The 18,527-nt window shown below is 39.5% G+C and overlaps 1 protein-coding gene across 6 annotated transcripts in view; it reads right to left on the minus strand.

Moving 5' to 3' along the window:
* Positions 1-18,527, minus strand: part of LOC148879028 (ion channel POLLUX-like protein, putative (DUF1012)) — a 165,154-nt gene that overhangs the window by 97,893 nt on the left and 48,734 nt on the right. For 4 of the 6 annotated variants that reach the window (XM_088960395.1, XM_088960398.1, XM_088960397.1 and 1 more), the window contains one exon: positions 9,541-9,612. The exons of 1 other annotated variant lie outside the window; for it this stretch is intronic. In XM_088960395.1, the coding sequence (XP_088816521.1) occupies positions 9,541-9,612 (72 nt within the window). The remainder of the gene's footprint in view (positions 1-9,540; positions 9,613-18,527) is intronic. One more of the 6 variants, XM_088960399.1, reaches the window with a different exon arrangement.

The raw sequence follows: 18,527 nt of genomic DNA on the forward strand, positions 1-18,527 counted from the left end.
TTCTCCCTCAGCACTTGCCGCCCCTACGCAGTTCGATCTCCACTCTTGGAATTGATCAAGATTAGATCTTGATATTGTTTCTTGCTAGAAGAATCAATCTGAAGTCATGCTCACAACCCCTTGCATGATTCATGCTGAAGAATTAAGGTTCTTGATGAAGAACCTCCTTGCTAATCCTGCCTCAACATAAGCTATGTCATCTTCAGTGGAGGTGGGTTTTGGTGACCTCTTTGGGCATGAACACCTACGTTGGCAATTACATGCATTCCGTATCAGGTATATCCCTCTCCCTCTTTTGGTTTCAGATCTGATCCAGCTTGTTTCAAGAACAAACCTTGAAAGATGCGGTTTTTCTAAATTAGGGAATACGATTCCCAGATGGGAGAAAGAAATTTTTGAAATTTCACCTAGCCACCCTGCATGGTTCAGCCATCCATATGATGGATCTCCCATCCCTTCACTGACTTATATGGGGCTGCATAGAATTGACCAACCATTCAATGACTGTATAGTTCTCCTGCGTCCATTTCACAAATTCAAGTTTTGTCTCTTCGGGTTTCACCTTACTGCCTATGACCAACCATCCTATGACTTAATTTTCCTCTACAACAGACATCAATCCTCATAGACTGTGCCCAAGCAAGGTATTGGTTTCATCTAACTTAATTGTGGTCATACCAATCAAAATGGAATCTACCAAGCCAAGCCCGGAAACCGGCACCTGCTTGAACTCACTTCCATATTGCTTCATTAACCAAACGAAAATAAAAAAACCAGAAATGTGATCTTTATAAACTTACTTGAAGTCAAAACAGTACCCAAATGCTTGAAAACTAGGGTTTCACTATGCCCAGTTGTCGGGAAGAAAGAGAGAAGATGCGGCTGCTCCTACTAGAGCTTCCCAATCTCTTCGAGAACCTCTTTTAGAAGTCAAAAGACACCTCTCAAGAATAGAGCGTCACACCCAAAACTTCTCCTTTACCTGTAACTTTGAAAATCTCTAATCGGCTAGGGTTTTGGGCAGAAACAATACAGCATCACTTCTTGGCAGTTTTCAGCCAGAATTCAACTCTCCAAACCCTTTACAAACTAGGCAAAAGATCCTCTGAACTATAGAGAACCTATCTCTCCATACACTCTCCTAATCGAAGGGTGTACGGGAAAAGAGAAAAAAAAAAAAAAAGAGAAATAAGGAAGAAAGAGACCTGCTCTGATACCAAGATGTGAATCAGTCCTCTAAAACTGATATTAACTTGGTTAAAATTAGAGAGGAAAGAAGAAGAAAAGTAGAGGACAGAAGCACAAAGGAAGAAGATGGAGAAAAGAAGAGGAAGAAGAAGAGTTCGATAATCTCATCTCTTCCCTCTCTAATCCTTTTGTTAAACTTCATTCTTTAGGCTAATTACAAGTATGCCCTTAAGTGGGCGGCCAGCTAGGCAGAAACATAAAGAGAACTTACAAAAAGAAATAACAGGCCCATTAACAAACAAATAAATAAATAACGCACTACAAGAATAGATACTAGGGCCCATTCGGCCCAGTCTCTACATTTTCAAAATATACTAAGCATGTGAAATGGGTGTATTTGAGAACAAAATTTATAATCAGGGATTTTAATGTAATATCTACCCCATCGGCAACATTTTTGTAATTTGGTTTTTTCTGTTATAAAGCATCTCTCTCATTTGAGAGAGAGAGAGAGAGAGAAGAGAGAGAGAGAGAGAGAGAGAGAGAGAGAGAGAGAGATTGTATGTGATTTGTTGTCCCAAGCCTTCTCTTCACTCGTCTTTCTCCTTGGTTCACTCTCTACTCTCATCTCATTCATGACAAGATGATAGCAGAGCAGGTTGACTCTGATGATGACACAACAATGAAGACTCCAAACCTGTTAGTGAAGTCCTTTTATGTTTGGATCATATATTTTTCCTCTTTTTTATACCACAGCTCTTGTTCATTTTGTTCTTGCTATCTTGTTATAGTTAAGATATGTTGTTGCTTCTGTTTCTTTCTATGGCTACAAAGTTGAGTGCTGTCTTCCCTATTTCTATCATCAGTTTGTGTGACAATAAACTGATTTGTCCAGTTAGTCCAATTGGTGCCCTAGATCTCATACTATTTTCTTGTTTTTGTTCCTCACATTAAATCTGATTCAATAAGCAATCAGTTGTATCTTTTCCTTCATCCAAGTCTAGTTTTTTGATAGTTAAATCATCTCTTTTATTCAGCCGGTGTTTCCCCTTTTTTCATCAGCTTATCTTGTGTTTGAAAGTTGAGTTGGAAGCAGCTGTTTCAATTTACGCCAATTGGAGAGATAATTTCTGTTTCTTATTTTAGGATTTTTAAGTGGCTATTTGAAGGAGCATGTTCCTTTGGGGTGTCAATTTGTTACCAAGATGATGGAATTTTATATTTGCACTTTAAAGGATGGGGGCGGAGGGAGTGGTCTTTTGATTGTTAGTAGTAAGTGTTTACCGACTTCATTCATGTATCTGGTTCCAATAGATACATGTTGGGTGGGTGACTCGTTGAGAGCTGAAATTATGCTGTGATGGAAGGAGTTCATAAGGCCAAGGAATTAGATATTTCCAAGCTAATAATGGAAGGGGACTCAAAGCTTGTTATTGGATGGCTTCAAAAAGGAGATGGGCTGGTGGGATTACATACATGAATAAAAGGAAATTCAGGTTCCTGACTCAAGGCAGGGAAATTCAGCTGCATTGGACTAAGAGAGATGCTAATTGTTTGGCTGATATTTTGGCCAAGCAATGGGTGGGAAGAAGCAACTTTTTCTGGGCTATATAGTAATTTTTTGTTTCACCTCTTCGGGGGGGGGGGGGGGGGGGGGCTCTAAGAGAATTTATTTCCCCTTCTCTCTTTGTAATTTCTTTATTTTTATTTAATGAATCTCATTCAGTTATTGATAAAAAAATAGATACATGTTGGGTGAACAGCAACTATTTGATGAAGAGTTTGTCAGATTATGTGACCATCCAATTCCTGCATTATTGCCGATAGGAGAAGTGTTTGTTGAAATAGTCAAGTGTCTTTCTTTTCTATTGAAAACTTTCTTCAACAGCAATGTGCCTTGTGCCAGGTACACGTTGGATGAAATACCTAAGGGATTACTGGCTTTAATTAAGGGGAAGCTCTAATTTTGTCATTAGGGTATTTGGAATGTTAAGGTCTCTGATTGTGTAACATCCTCTTCCTCATATAATAGTGGTTGGAGTTTGGACTCTTTGATCTGGATAGTATATTGTTAATTTGTTATTTCTAGGGAATGTGCTGAAATGTGAACTTGATGGTTGGTTGTGTCTTGAGCCATAAGCCACCATGAGCATCATCTCATCAATTGAAGACTTATTATGGCATGGGTAAGAGCCAAAGGATCCACCATGGGTACAGTCCAACTGATTTGATCCTAGAGGATATGGTGTCACTGAAAGTATGGAACCATGTTGGAATCTTCAAGTCATTGTGTTCTAGATATGGAAGATTGATTCATGTTGCTACCAAGGTATGTTGTTTCTTTCAGGCAAGCCAGTAGGTGCTAGCTTGAGGGGTGTCTTGGAGTGTTCAAATTGTACCAGGATTATAAGCCAGCCCTGCTGCCTAGCCTAAATCCCTCTTTTTACATACTTGGAGTGGGATGCCGAACGCAGAGATAGTGATTGAGTTAAGTCATAACAAGGTAGTCATACTGGACGATGCAGCTGGATCACCTCCTTTTCGGTGAGAGCTAATTAAATCAGGCTTAATCGTATATCATAATATTTTGGTACTGCCAAAGGTTTTTCTCCCCCCAAAGGAAATGTTATAGGCCCCTTCAGCTTACAGAAAGAACATAACTTGAAATTAAAAAAAAATGCTTTCCAAACAATCTGTTCTATTCCAGCATAACAATTTCGAATTCAAATAATGTGCACTTGCATACAATCAAAGTGAAAAGCAGATTAGACCTCGTAAGAAACATATATCAAGCATGATGTGACAAACATATATTAAGATTTCATAGGAACTTTTATAAAATACTAGTTACATGGGTGAAATTCCTACATGATCTAATGCTCCCTGTTCCATGTCAAATCCTGTTGGATTGAAGTCTTTGTATGTATGAGTATTCGGCTGATAAGATTTCTTATTAGCCTATACTTAAGTTTAAGTTGTCCTGTACTGGGTCCTTGTTAATGGGCCTAATCCTGTTTAATGTTTTAAGTTGTCTGGGCGTCCCATCACTAATCAGGGGCATTCTAGTAACTTCCTGTATCATTGTACTATATCATAATATAAATAATAGTACTGTCGACTGAACTGGTAGTTCGACATTCCAGCATCTCTTCTTCTTCTTCTCTTTTCTGCTACTTCGGCTACAGTAATTTAGCTTTCATGGTATCAGAGCATTAGCTTCTTCCTGGTTTCAGCCGGCACACACTCTCTTCTCTTGCTGTCTTTTCATCTTCTCTCTTCCTTTTCTGGGTTGCTGCAGTGAAGACCTAGGGGTGTAAGAGAGTAAAGCAAGTTCGAACCTAGGGTTTCTCTTGGTTGTAGGACTCAAGGGAAGTAAGACCCAGAAGTAGATGTCCTACTAGGTTATTTCCAGCAAATATTAGCTATTTGGCTACTAAGAGAGGTCTGTGTAGGACAGACCTAGTTGAGGACTGATTTCAGCAGTCCTAGCACTAGCCGAAAGGGACTTAGCTACTTCTACAGTTGCAGCTTCGGTGCTCCAGCAAGACTCGCACAGACTTAGCTTCTTCTACAGAGCACTGTTCACTTGCTACTGTTGCGGCCTCGAACTGTTCACTCGCTACTGTACCCGAACTGTTGCAGTTTTTGGTTCAGCCTAAGTGAAGTCTATCTAGTGTTCTACCAGCACTGTGAACACTTCTACCAGCATAGCAATGTGGCAAACAGCTCCAAGTTCAGGGTGGTTATCAGTTCGAAACCCCTCACCACTGCTGTGAGATTACCTAGGGAGCTGCCAGCTCCAGATTGTTCAGCACTGTGAACCCTAGTTGAGGACTGATGTCAGCGGTCCGAGTATTGGCCGCAAGGAAGTGCACTCTCTTTACAGTTGCAGTACTCGAAGTTCAAGTGGAGTCTGCATAGCACAATAGTTGAGAACCCTAGCTTCAGGTCGGTTACCAGCCCAGAACTCCTTGCTTGCTGTTGTAACTGAACTGTTTCAGAAATGTGACAGTCTCGGCAAGTCTGAAACTGTGTCGAGTGCTGTCAGAACCTGCTGTGATCATTTCAGCTAATCAGATCTGCTCCAGAACTGGTTCAGAACCTTCAGAACTGCTTCGGCTAGTCTTAGTCAGTGTCACCTACACAGTGGCTGCAGTCAAGATGTCTTCAATACCCAGAGATGTTTCTTCTAGAGATAACAGGCCTGCGGCAAGTGGGAATTTTGTCACCAGCAACAATGATGACAACTCACAAAATACACCAACAGTGTCTTCTTCTCCTATGGGACAGGTTGCTGATTCCTCTGGGACTGGTACTTTGGGTTTCACTGCTAGTGAGGTTGAGGTCCTTAGCAGGGCATTAGCCCATCTAAAAAATAATTCTTTTGCTTCTACATCTCTTCCTAGATCAGGTACAGCCTCTGCCTTCAGTGCCACTGGCTCTATTGACTCTACTTCTTGGGTTATTGATTCCGGTGCTACTGACCATATGACACATATGTCTTCTCTATTCTCTTCATATCATTTGTTGTCTAGCCAGGATAAGATGAGAGTTGCTGACGGGTCTTTCTCCACTATCTCTGGAAAGGGAATTGTTGACCTAAGCAAGGACCTCTCTCTTAAATCAGTTTTACATGTTCCCAGTCTTACCTCAAATCTTTTGTCTGTTTCAAAACTTACCAAAAATTTGAACTCTAGTATAATCTTTTTTCCTACTCATTGTGTCTTCTAGGACAGATTGACAAGGAGAACGATTGGGTGCGGTCATGAGTATGGAGGCCTCTACTACCTTGATGCAAACATCGGCTCAGCCTTACAAGCATCTGCTGCTAGTAATCCGGAAAGTGTGGAGTCAATAGCTAAGCTGCATCTTTGGCATGCTAGGCTAGGTCATGTGTCTTTCTCCTCATTAGAAATGTTGTTTCCCGGATTGTTTAAGGGCATCCCAAGTCAGAGTCTAACCTGTGAAGTATGTCAAATGTCAAAACAATGTAGAACTGTGTATCCAATTTCCAGCAATGAAATTTGTGTTCCTTTTGATTTGGTTCATTCTGATGTCTGGGGCCCTTCACCCATTGTTTCCTTTGATGGCTTCTGGTACTTTATCAGTTTTATTGACCACTACTCTCATTGTACATGGATCTACCTATTAAAAGGACGGGATGAAGTACCACGGATAACCATGGCATTTTGCAAGATGATTGAAACACAGTTTAATAAGAAGATTAAGCAATTCAGATCAGACGATGCTGCTGAATACTTTGAAAAATCCTTGAACTTATTCATGGAAGATACTGGCATACTACATCAGTCATCCTATGCTTATACTCCTCAGCAGAATGGGGTTGCTGAGCGCAAGAATAGACATCTATTGGAGACAGCTCGAGCCTTACTATTCCAGCACAAAGTCCCCAAGCAATACTGGTATCAAGCTGTACTTTCTGCATCATATCTGATAAACCGGATGCCATCTAAGGTGTTGGGTATGAAAACCCCTTTCTCTGTTTTGTGCCCCACTCTTCCAGACTTTCCCCTTCCTCCTCGGGTCTTTGGCTGTATATGTTTCATACATGTGAAGGATCCAAAGAAGACCAAGCTGGATCCTAAGGCTACAAAGGGAATATTCTTGGGGTACTCTCCTACACAAAAGGGTTACAAGTGTTGTGACCCTGTCTCCAAGAGAAAGTATGTCACCAAAGATGTGGTCTTCTTTGAGTCTCAACCCTATTTTCAGTCTTCTCAGAATCCTCTTCAGGGGGCGACTAGTGGAATGGAAGAGGATTCTCATTCTCCCTCCTTTTTTGTTCCCCTATCTGCCTCGGGTCTTCCATCCTCTCCTTCTACTCCTTGTTGTGACATTCCGGGTCAACCCAGTGAGGCTCCCACTGTGCCAGTTACCTCTCCTGATGCTGCAAATGTTCCTAAAGGCTCCAGTAGGCAACAAAAAGAGATACTTACATACAACAGAAGAAAAATGGGCCCTCAACCTCAATGACAACAACCAGTTGGACTCGGATCAATTTGTCTCTACAATCCAAGGTAATTTCAACTCTCATACTTCTGATTTGGATCTTCCTATTGCTCTCCGTAAGCCTATCCGCTCTTGCACCACCCGGCACCCCATTACTGATTTTGTTTCTTACTCACATTTATCTCTTGCCTATCACTCCTTTGTGTCTGCTCTTTCCTCAGTGCGTGTTCCTTCCAAGTACTCAGAGGCTGTGTCTGATCCAAGGTAGAAAGAAGCTATGAATGAAGAGATGAAAGCCCTAATGAAAGCAAGAACTTGGGAATTAGTGGATCTGCCAGAGGGGAAGACCACTGTTGGGTGCAAGTGGGTGTTTACTGTAAAGCACAGGGAGGACGGGTCCATTGAAAGGTATAAGGCCAGATTTGTGGCAAAGGGGTTTACTCAGAAAGAAGGGATTGACTACAAAGAAACATTTGCCCCAGTAGCAAAGCTCAACACAATTCGGGTTCTATTATCACTAGCAGCAAATTTTTCATGGGAACTTCATCAACTGAATGTGAAGAATGCCTTCTTAAATGGTGACCTTCATATTTATGGAACCTCCACCAGGCTATGACTTTAGTAGAAAGGTGTGCAAACTGAGGAAAGCATTATATGGGTTGAAGCAATCTCCCCGTGCATGGTTTGAGAGGCTCTGTGGGGCCATGAAGAAAGTGGGGTACACTCAGAGTGGTGCAGACCATTCCTTGTTCATAAGGAGACAGGATAACAAACTTACTGCACTCATTGTTTATGTGGATGATATGATAATTACCGAGAATGACTTGGAAGAGATAAAAAGACTGAAGGAGTTTCTAGCTTCTGAATTTGAGATCAATGACTTGGATCATTTGAGATATTTTCTTGGGATTGAAGTTGCCAGGTCAAGAAAGGGAATCTAAATATGTCAGCGGAAGTATGTTCTTGACTTCCTAGAGGAAACAGGCATGATAGGATGCAGGCCAGCAGATACTCCAATGGAACAGAATCATGGCCTACAAGAATCAGTAGGGGAGGACTACTGTGATAAAGAGAGATACCAAAAATTGGTAGGGAAGCTGATATACTTATCCCTCACTCGGCCAGATATTGCTTATGCTGTGCATGTTGTCAGTCAATTTATGCACTCTCCAAAGATCCCTCATATGAAAGCAGTTGAAAGGATTCTCAGGTACTTGAAGACTTGCCCAGGGAAGGGAATTCTCTTTAGGAAAAACAATAGAATTGAAATTGAAGCCTACACTGATGCAAATTGGGTTGGGTCTGTTGGAGACAGGAAGTTAACCTCCGGTTACTATACATTTGTGGGAGGAAACCTGGTGACATGGCGCAGTAAGAAGTAGAATGTAGTGGCTAGATCAAGTGTAGAAACAGAGTATCGAGCTATGGCCCACGGGGCTGCTGAACTCTTATGGCTCAGAACTCTTCTTAATGAACTTGGCATTAAGGCTGAAGGTCCTCTCAGGCTGTATTGTGACAATAAAGCTGCCATCAACATTGCCAACAATCCCGTGCAGCATGACAGGACAAAACATATTGAGATTGATCGGCACTTTGTTAGAGAAAGAATTGTCTCGGGTGAACTCTGTGTGCCTTATACTCCATCTGAGATGCAAATTGCAGATGTACTGACTAAAGGGCTGGCAGCAGCAAAGTTTAGGGACATGCTTGGCAAGCTAAACATGATTGATATCCATGCTTAGCTTGAGGGGGAGTGTTGGATTGAAGTCTTTGTATGTATGAGTATTCGGCTGATAAGAGTTCTTATTAGCCTATACTTAAGTTTAAGTTGTCCTGTACTGGGCCTTTGTTAATGGGCCTAATCCTGTTTAATGTTTTAAGTTGTCTGGGTGTCCCATCACTAATCAGGGGCATTCTAGTAACTTCATGTATCATTGTACTACATCATAATATAAATAATAGTACTGTCGACTGAGCTGGTAGTTCGACATTCCAGCATCTCTTCTTCTTCTTCTCTTTTCTACTACTTCGGCTACAGTAATTTGGCTTTCAAAGCCACTATCATTATGTGAAAATCATATCAAATTTCCCATGCTAGGATTAATAAACCCATGCCTATGGATTAAGCAATAACTTCCTGTAGAATTGAAAATAGGAACTCCTTTTTACTGCAAGATTTTCATTTTCCTTTTTCATAAAGTGTTTCCAGTTGAAATTTTCACAAGGAAAATTTTTATTTTATGAATTAAGGAGATATGAATATAACATGAAACAACATAGTTAGACACATTATGGAAATTTTCTAAGTATTAATAGTACAACATACATTTTGTCATACCTTAGTTATTAGAACTATTCAACAAGTAAAAGATCATAGACTACCTAAATTTGAAGAAAAGGAAACCTCCGATGATGACAAATGAGAAGCATGCTACAAAGAGCACTACAAAAAACCTACAATATAAAAATAGAAAACAATTAAGGCCAAGAAAATAGACATAGAAGATAAATTCTGTATAGATATTTGCACAATCTAGAGATGAAGTCATTAAGTGTATCATGATTAGCATGACTCATTGGGCCAAAACATTGAGACTCTTTGATACATTTTCAATGGAGGACTTTCTTAGAAGATGAAATTGGATAGCTGGTTTTTCTTCTTCTAGTCCATACCCTCCTAGCAGTGGAAGCCACCAATCCCATATCAAATTAAATTAAATTGGTATATACATTATTATGAATCAGTTATTTAATGAATATCGATAATTAGTTAATTAACTAATTATTAATTAGTTAATATTTATTATGAATTAATTATTAATTTTGATTTTTCATTACTAGTTATTTTGAATTAATTAATACTTTTATTATTTATTTATAAATAAATTCATAAAAATAAATATTTAATTATTCAATAATTAATTAATTATTAACTATTTTTTGTTGATTATGAATTAATCAATAATACTTTATCATTTAGTATTTTATTATTAATATTTTATTTTATTAATTAATAATTTATTAATGGATCATGAGTCTAATATTAACTCTTAAAAACACTACAAGGAAAGTGTTTTTTTTCCTGTTAAACAAATTTACCCCTTTCTCACCTATTTTCCACCAAAATGTTGGGAGTCCACATTTCGAAAATTGATATTTGTAATCCCACCTTTTCCCGTTCCATCTCATGACATCCCACAAACCAAACATGGAAAGGGAAGAACATTCCCCTCCCATCCCTCAAACTAAACGGAGCCTTAGGCTAAAGAGTTGTTCAAGAATCTCCCCCCACTATGGTTGCTCATATGAAGCCTTCTACACAACCTTAATCCTTGTAAGACAGCCATCAACTCAGCTCTTATAGAGTCCTCATAACCTATGGGACCTGAAAATACTGCCAACACTAGCTGCAACTTTCCCAAATCACCTTCCAATGCCCGAATATCCTGGGTTACAGGGAAAATTCATCAAAATTAAGCTTTATTTGATTTCCAATAAGTGGATACCATTGTTTTTGAATTCTGGTTCTAGCCAATGAGAAATGTGCTATAGTATGTTATCCTCTTTTGATGTCATCCGTAGAGAATTTGATGGGGTAGAGTCCTAAAAATTTCAGATCTTGTGGTGGGCTTTGTGGGGTGAAGGAGGGGCTATAGGTGATTAGGGATGAAGAATGGAGATGGAAAATCAAGTAGACAATTTTCTGTCCACCAAAGAATGAGAAAAATATCAGAACAGAGAAAGAATTCTTGCTGTTAGGGTAAAGGCAAATAGAAGGATCACTTAGAAGAAGAAATCAAAAAGAGGGGGAAAAAAGAAAAAAAAAATCTAGCAACAACCAGAGTTTAATTAACCAAAATTTATTTCTGTTGAGGTTATTGGGCTGTAGGGACACTATCATTGTGTTTGTGGGCATATCTTTTTATTTTTATTGTTAGTGGGCTCTTTATGTAATGAGACACGTCCCCCTCCTCTACTTGTGCATATCTGCCACTTAAATGAGGGCAGCTTAGTCTTTGTACATCAAGTTAATAGAATTCGATTATATGGTGAGTGGGGGACATACTTAGAACCCCACAAGACATTCTTATCTTTCTCTAAATCATCTTTCCTCCCAGGTCTAAACCCTTTTCTTTTTGATTTCTGTGCATTATTTATCTTTTTATTTTTATTGTTAGTGGGCTCTTTATGTAATGAGACACGTCCCCCTCCTCTACTTGTGCATATCTGCCACTTAAATGAGGGCAGCTTAGTCTTTGTACATCAAGTTAATAGAATTCGATTATATGGTGAGTGGGGGACATACTTAGAACCCCACAAGACATTCTTATCTTTCTCTAAATCATCTTTCCTCCCAGGTCTAAACCCTTTTCTTTTTGATTTCTGTGCATTATTTTAGTGACTAATCACTAAATATTTGTTGTTCTGAATCACAACTTGGTATCAAAGCCTTGATTTCAACCATAAGTTCGCTGTTTCAGATGGGGTGTCTTTGCAGGAGTGGGGAGTGTTTCAAAGGTTGGTTGATAAGCAAGCTACTATATTTGTGTATGACTTGGCCAGACATTTCTTATGCTGTCAATGTGATTAGGCAGTTCATATATGCTCCTTGTGATACTCGTTTGGCTGCAGCAGAAAGGGTACTTTGCTACTTGAAAGTTATCTGAGGCCAAGGAATATTATTTGTTAATCATGGGCACATGAAGATAGAAGCTTACACTGGTGTAGCTTGGGCTGGTTGTGTTGATGGTTGACAGAGTCTACTTCAGGGTATTGCACTCTTGTTGGTCAGAACTTAGTTTCTTGGAGAAGTAAGAAAAATCTGTAGTAGCAAGGTCATCAGTTCAAGCAGAATATTGAGCAATGCGCATGGTGTTTTGGAATTATTATGGCTTAGATCTCTTTTTTAGGAGTTGGTATTACTCATGAGAAGCCAATGATGCTTTACTGTGATAACCAAGCAGCCATTAATATAGCCCATTATCTTATTTTTTTAACCCCAAATATGAGCTTGATGGAGGCGCAGCCACCATAGAATTTTTATTAAATATAAGAAAAAAACTTTGAGGGGGGATGTCAAAGCCTATAGTCCATAATCTTATTCAGCATGACCAAATGAAATACATTGAAGTGGATAGGCATTTCATAAGGGCAAAGGTTGCTTTTAGGGATGTTTGTCTATCAGTTATTGCTTCAAAAGAGCAGCTGTCAATATTCTTACTAAGGGGATTTCTAACCCTAAGTTACAATGGTATGTAAGCAATTTGGGAATGATTAACAGCTATTGGCTTGTTTATGCAATGGGCTACATAGCCCTCTTTTATTTATTTTATATTGCTGCCACTTAATTAGGGCAGTTCAGTCTTTGTATTTACATCAAGTTAATAGAATTCGATTATATGGAGAGAGGGGATAGACTAGCAACCCCACAAACCATTCTTATCTTGCCCTAAATCATCTCTTCTCCTATTCTCAGGTCTGAACCCTCTTCTTCTTGATTTTTTGTGCATTATTTTATTGATTCATCATTAAATATTTTCTGTTCCAAATCACAACTATTTCATCAAATAATTTTTTTTAATTGCAAATTGCAATTACAATGACTATTTATAGACTCAACTTATGTAAATGTTTCTTTAAACAATGACTATTTATAGACTCAACTTATGTAAATGTTTCTTTAAAGGCTCCAATGTGGACTAGAAAACTGAACCAAATCAGCTTCTAATAGATTTAAAACTAAGACAGTCCATAGGTAATTTATACGGCTACTAAACTAAGGACTCTAACTCTAAACTCTAATAACACTTTCCTAGTCCTGCTTAAACTAATTTAATATAGATGCATCAGGAATTATTAAAAATAGAAATTGCATGAACTACTATAAATAGTATGTCTGAAAGTTACCATAAATAGTATTTTTGAAATAACAGTAAATTTCTGGAAAACTTAAAACCCTGTTCTTTACACACATGCAGCTAGAAAATAAATACAAAAGAAGAAATTTAAACAATACCAATATCCTATGACCCAAAAATTCTGAAATTGGTGCAGGAATTGATAAACTAATTTAATTCTCCATGGATTCCTTCCTTTCTTTCATATCTGCATCATCATAGGAGTCATGACTCATGACCTTGTGGACTGCTCTCTGGATGTGGTTCAATGTCATTGAAGGTTATCACATTCTATTAAAGAAGTTGGTTACCTGGCCTCTATGATGTGTGCCTCCTTTTAATGAAGTCCAAGGTTGGGCAACACCATGGGAGATAACATGGTTATAGAGGGGGCAGGGGTTCAGGTGAGTTCTATTTAAGGATAGACCTTCCTTTCTAGATCAGCCTTTTGATTCAGATTGTTTTTGTAAGCTATTCAGATAATTCATCTCTGCTACCTTGTATCACTCGTGGTCTTAGTATATTTTTCTTTTGGTCTTTAAACCGTCCCATCTTCTTTATCATCATTATTCTTGTTCTCTAAGAAAAGTTTCTAGTATTTTACACAATCTAAGATGAATTTAATATGTTTACTTAAGATTTATTTGGCTAGAAGAATAATGATCAATATTAATGAGATCTTATACACAAGACCTAATTGCATGAATTACCATGTCAGTGCAATTAGATTCAACACTGGTAACCCCCTCTTTTTCTAATTATCAAATAAGTTTCTCTGATCAGTTGCCTATCCAAAAAGAAAACACCCTATTATGGAGGATTACCTATTTAGTACTTACTTCCTAGAATAGAGGCAGTTCCTAATAAACAGAAAAAAATGTTTCTTGTTATGACTTCACTTGGATAAAAGAAACCAGAAACTGTTTGTTTCTCTGATACAAGTTCAGTAGAAAAAGAAGAGAAAAGAAGATCACGAACAGAAGAAAAGAGAGAAGAAGAAGAAGAAGAAGAAGAAGAAGAAGAAGGAGGAGGAGGAGGAGAAAAGGATGCAATTAGGTTGACTTGCCGCCCTATCAGATTAGTATTTATATGTTTGTAACTTAACACTAGTGAAGTTACACAAATACCCCTGCTGAAACAGAAATAAATATAATACAAATATGTCTAGCCTAACTACATGAAATAAATATAAAGACATTAGAGGGACCGCACACACTAACAACTAACAACTATCTCTACACTCCCCCTCAAGTTGGGAGTAGATATTAGTCATTCCCAACTCGCATAAATCTGTCTCCAACTTGGTCTTTGTAACCGCCTTAGTGAAGAGATCAGCTAGCTGCATACCTGACACAATATAGGGAAGACACACTTCTTGCGATGCAACTCTCTCTCGGATAAAGTGTCGGTCCACTTTAATGTGTTTAGTTCTGTCATGCTGTATCGGATTTTGAGCAATGTTAATTGCAGCCTGATTATCGCAATACAACATCCAAGGCTTCTCATATTCAACACCCAGCTCATCAAGTAAAGATGGCAACCATAACACTTCTACCACTCCATTAGCCATAGATTTGTATTCAGCTTCAGCACTGGAGCGAGCAACAACATTTTGTTTCTTACTCTTCCAAGAAGCAAGATTTCCCCCTACAAAAGCACAATACCCGGAGGTAGATCTCCTATCATCAACATAACCAGCCCAATCAGCATCTATATACGCTTCTATTTTCATGTGACCATCTATGTATGCTTCTATTTTCATGTGACCATTATTCTTGAAGAGTATACCTCTTCCTGGGCATCTCTTCAGATAGGCAAGTATCATTTCCACTACAAGAAGGTGGGTAGTTTTGGGAGAATTCATGTACTAGCTAACAACACTAACAACATAAGAAATGTTTGGTCATGTTAGGCAAAGATAAAGAAGTTTCCCAACTAACTATTGATACATAACTTTGTCTTCAAGAGGCTCTCCACTTTTTGGTTTAACTCCTAACTTCCTCGTTTCCTCTAACAAATCAAGAACATACATTCTTTGGGAGACAAAGATGTCATGCTTAGATCTAACTACCTCAATTCCCAAGAAGTAGCATAGTTCCCCTAAATCTTTTACTTCAAACTCTTGGTGAAGAAGTTGCTTAAGGGAGTCAATCTCACCAATGTCACTTCCTGCTACTACAATATCATCAACATAGACAGCAAGCAAAGTCAAAAAGGAGTTTGTTTTCCTTAAGAAGAGAGTATCATCTAATTGATCTTGAACATAGCAAAATTTTTCTAAAGCCAGTAACCATGAGAAATTTGTAGCAATGAATAAAAAGACTCTGATAGTATTCATCTTGGCTATTGGTACAAACGTCTCAAAATAATCTATGCCATAAGTTTGTGTGAGTCCCTTTGCAACCAATCTGACTTATATCTTTCTACAAAGTAATCAGCATTACATTTCACTATAAACACCTATTTACACCCAACAGGTTTCTTTCCCTCAAGCTAGTCAACCAACTCCCATGTATTGTTTTTAACAAGAGCATCCATTTCTACTTTCACTAAATCTTTCCACTCGGGTACCAATAAAGCTTCCTGCACTATTCTAGGAATAGGAATAGTAGCAATAGAGACTAGGAAGGATCTATAGGATTGTGAAAGTCCATCATAAGAGAGAAATTGGGAGATACAATGAGCAGTGGATGAAGTACAACGACGCTTCCCTTTATGAACTACAATTGGGAGATCAAGGTTATTTGAATGTAGGACTTGAGGCTCAACAGTGTTAGGTATATCATCTACAACAATGGGCTCAGGTAGGAATGGCAACAAGGCAGGGTGGAGATGAGGAGCCTCTCTCCCCATCCCCATCCCTGCTATTAGACAGTTTTGTATGCCCTAAAACTGGACACTTATAGAGACTCGTGTTAGTATTAAATGTTCACAGCCATTGGATAAGTCTGGGGAGATTTATCCTGCCAAGGCTGGTACTGGTGTGCCACCAAGTGTTGGGATGGCCTGTCTCGGCCACCAGGGTAATACCCAAGGCACATGCAGTATGGGATTACTTGAATCCTTGAACCGGACCAGATTTCCAGTATTTCCCTGGACCTTGGAGACAAATGGGCAAAACTAGAAAGTTACACCTGACCCCTAGACTCGATTATGACACATCACTAGGTGTCGGATCGGGCTGTCTTTGATATGCCAATCAGTGAGATCCTTAGCAGGGATCAAAACCTAGGTATGTTGGGACAATCTGATAATTCATCTGAGTGGGTGATCATAGTGACAGGATCAGCCCCTTTGTCGGACAATGGTAATGATCGGGAATGCACTCTCTCTGATGGAAACCAAACTGCCGGCAATTTATTTCAATCGTTGGAATTTTGTTTTGCAAAAATTTATATATGATATAAATATATGTACGGTTTCAAAGTATTTGCAAATGGTTTTAATTTCCGGGATCCATGTGAGTGGAGAGTGCGGCACTGTTCCTTGCAGCCGAGGGAGAGGTCCTCTCTTGTCGGGCAGTGCTTGATCATTAAGGGCTGAGGTTAAGTGTAAGACCATTTAGGATAGTACCTAATGGGCTAATCTTGCACATGCCCATAGTCCCTGGGTTTTTATAAGATGGCTTGGCCCAGGGACCACTTAATGTAAGTGTTGGGCCCATAGGGTCCATATGATGGGATCAAGGGTTCACTGAGTTTTTCAGTGAATTCGGATGGGCCTGTTAGACAGTTTTGTATGCCCTTAGCTTCAATCAAAATTGATGTACTTTATGAGTTTATTGTAAATGAATAAAAGTGCATATTTGATTCATGTTCCCTTGGTATGTTTCTATGTAATACCCTTAAACTGGACACTTATTGAGACTCGTGTTAGTTTAGAAAGTTCACAGCCAGTGGGTCGGTCTGGGGAGACCTATCCTGACAAGGCTGACACTGTGGTGCCATCAAGTCGGTTGGGGTGGCTTGTCTCAGCTACCGGGGTGAGACCCTAGGGACATACAGTGTGGGATTAATTGAATCTTTGAACTAGACCAGATTTCCAGTATTGCCCTGGACCTTGGAGATTGATGGGCAAAACTGGAAAGTTACACCCGACCCCTAGACTCGAATATGATACTGCACTAGGTGTCGGATCGAGCTGTCTTTGATGTACCAATCAGTGAGATCCTTAGCGGGGGTCAAAACCTGGGTATGTTGGGACAATCCGAGAATTCATCTGAGTGGGTGATCATAGTGATAGGATCAGCCCCTTTGTCGGGCAAAGGTAATGATCGGGGATGCGCTCTCATTGTTGGAAACCAAGACTACCGGCAGCCGATTTCAACCGTTGAGATTTTTTTTGCAAAGTATATTTTATATGAGATATAAAAGTATATATATTATGGTTTCTAAAATGTTTGCAAAAGGTTTTAATTCCCAGGATCCATATAAGTGGAGAGTGCAACACTGTTCCTTGCAGCCGAGGGAGAGGTCCTCTCTTGTCGGGCAGTGTATGATCATTGAGGGCTGAGAGGTTAAGTGTAAGACCATTGAGGATAATACCTGATGGGCTAATCTTGCATCTGCCCACAGTCCCTGGGTGTTACAAGGTGGCTTGGCCCAGGGACCACTTAGGGTAAGTGTTGGGCCCATAGAGCCCATTCGATATGGGTTTCAGGGGGTTCACTGTTAACAGTGTATTCGACCAGGCCTTGTAACAAAGGCTGGGCCGAACCCATGTGGCTGATGTGTAGATCAATGCTTGGGTCCCACGCCATACAAGGAAGCCCAACTGGGCAGCAGATAGGAAGGTTAAGTGAGCACATAAGCTTGATGGGCCTAAAGCCCATTTCGAACTGGGCTATTTATTTAGTTAATTAAAGGGGCGAATTCTGAGATGGATTAGCAGATAGGATAGGGTCTTAATCCTATCCACTCAGAGAGTCTAGATCTGAATGTGATTCAGATCTAGAAACCTCCTAATGAGATTAGGATAAAGCTAATCTAATCTGCAGATAAGATAAGGGTTTATCCTTATCACTAGAAGAGAAGGCTGATCCAAATATGATTTGGATAAGCACCTCCTAATGGGATTAGGAGCTGATCTTTTAAGTTAACAAAAAGGAGGGGGTGGCAGCCTTGAGAGAGACCAACAAGAAAAGATCCTCTTTAGTGCTGAAATCAAGAAGAGAGAATTTTGCACCCTGCGAATACTCTCTTGCCGCCTCCCTGCTCTTGTCGCCCTGTTTGCCAGTTCGATCTCCAGCTGTGGGAGAAGTCAAGATTGGATCTTGACATCAGTTCTTTGAGAAAGGATTGAAAAGGAAGCTGTGCTCACGTACCATTCTACTGATTCTTGCGAAGGACAGAGTTCTTGGGGAAGAACACTGTTGATTCTGCTCCATCCTGCACTGCGCCATCTTCAGTGGGAGCAGTCTTTGGATCCTTCCTTGGGCGTGAACACCTTCGTTGGGAGATATTACTTCTCCGT

The sequence above is a fragment of the Nelumbo lutea genome, chromosome 1 (genome assembly GCF_056320005.1).
Source record: "Nelumbo lutea isolate HS-2025 chromosome 1, American lotus-T2T, whole genome shotgun sequence".
Classification (NCBI taxonomy): Eukaryota; Viridiplantae; Streptophyta; class Magnoliopsida; order Proteales; family Nelumbonaceae; genus Nelumbo; species Nelumbo lutea.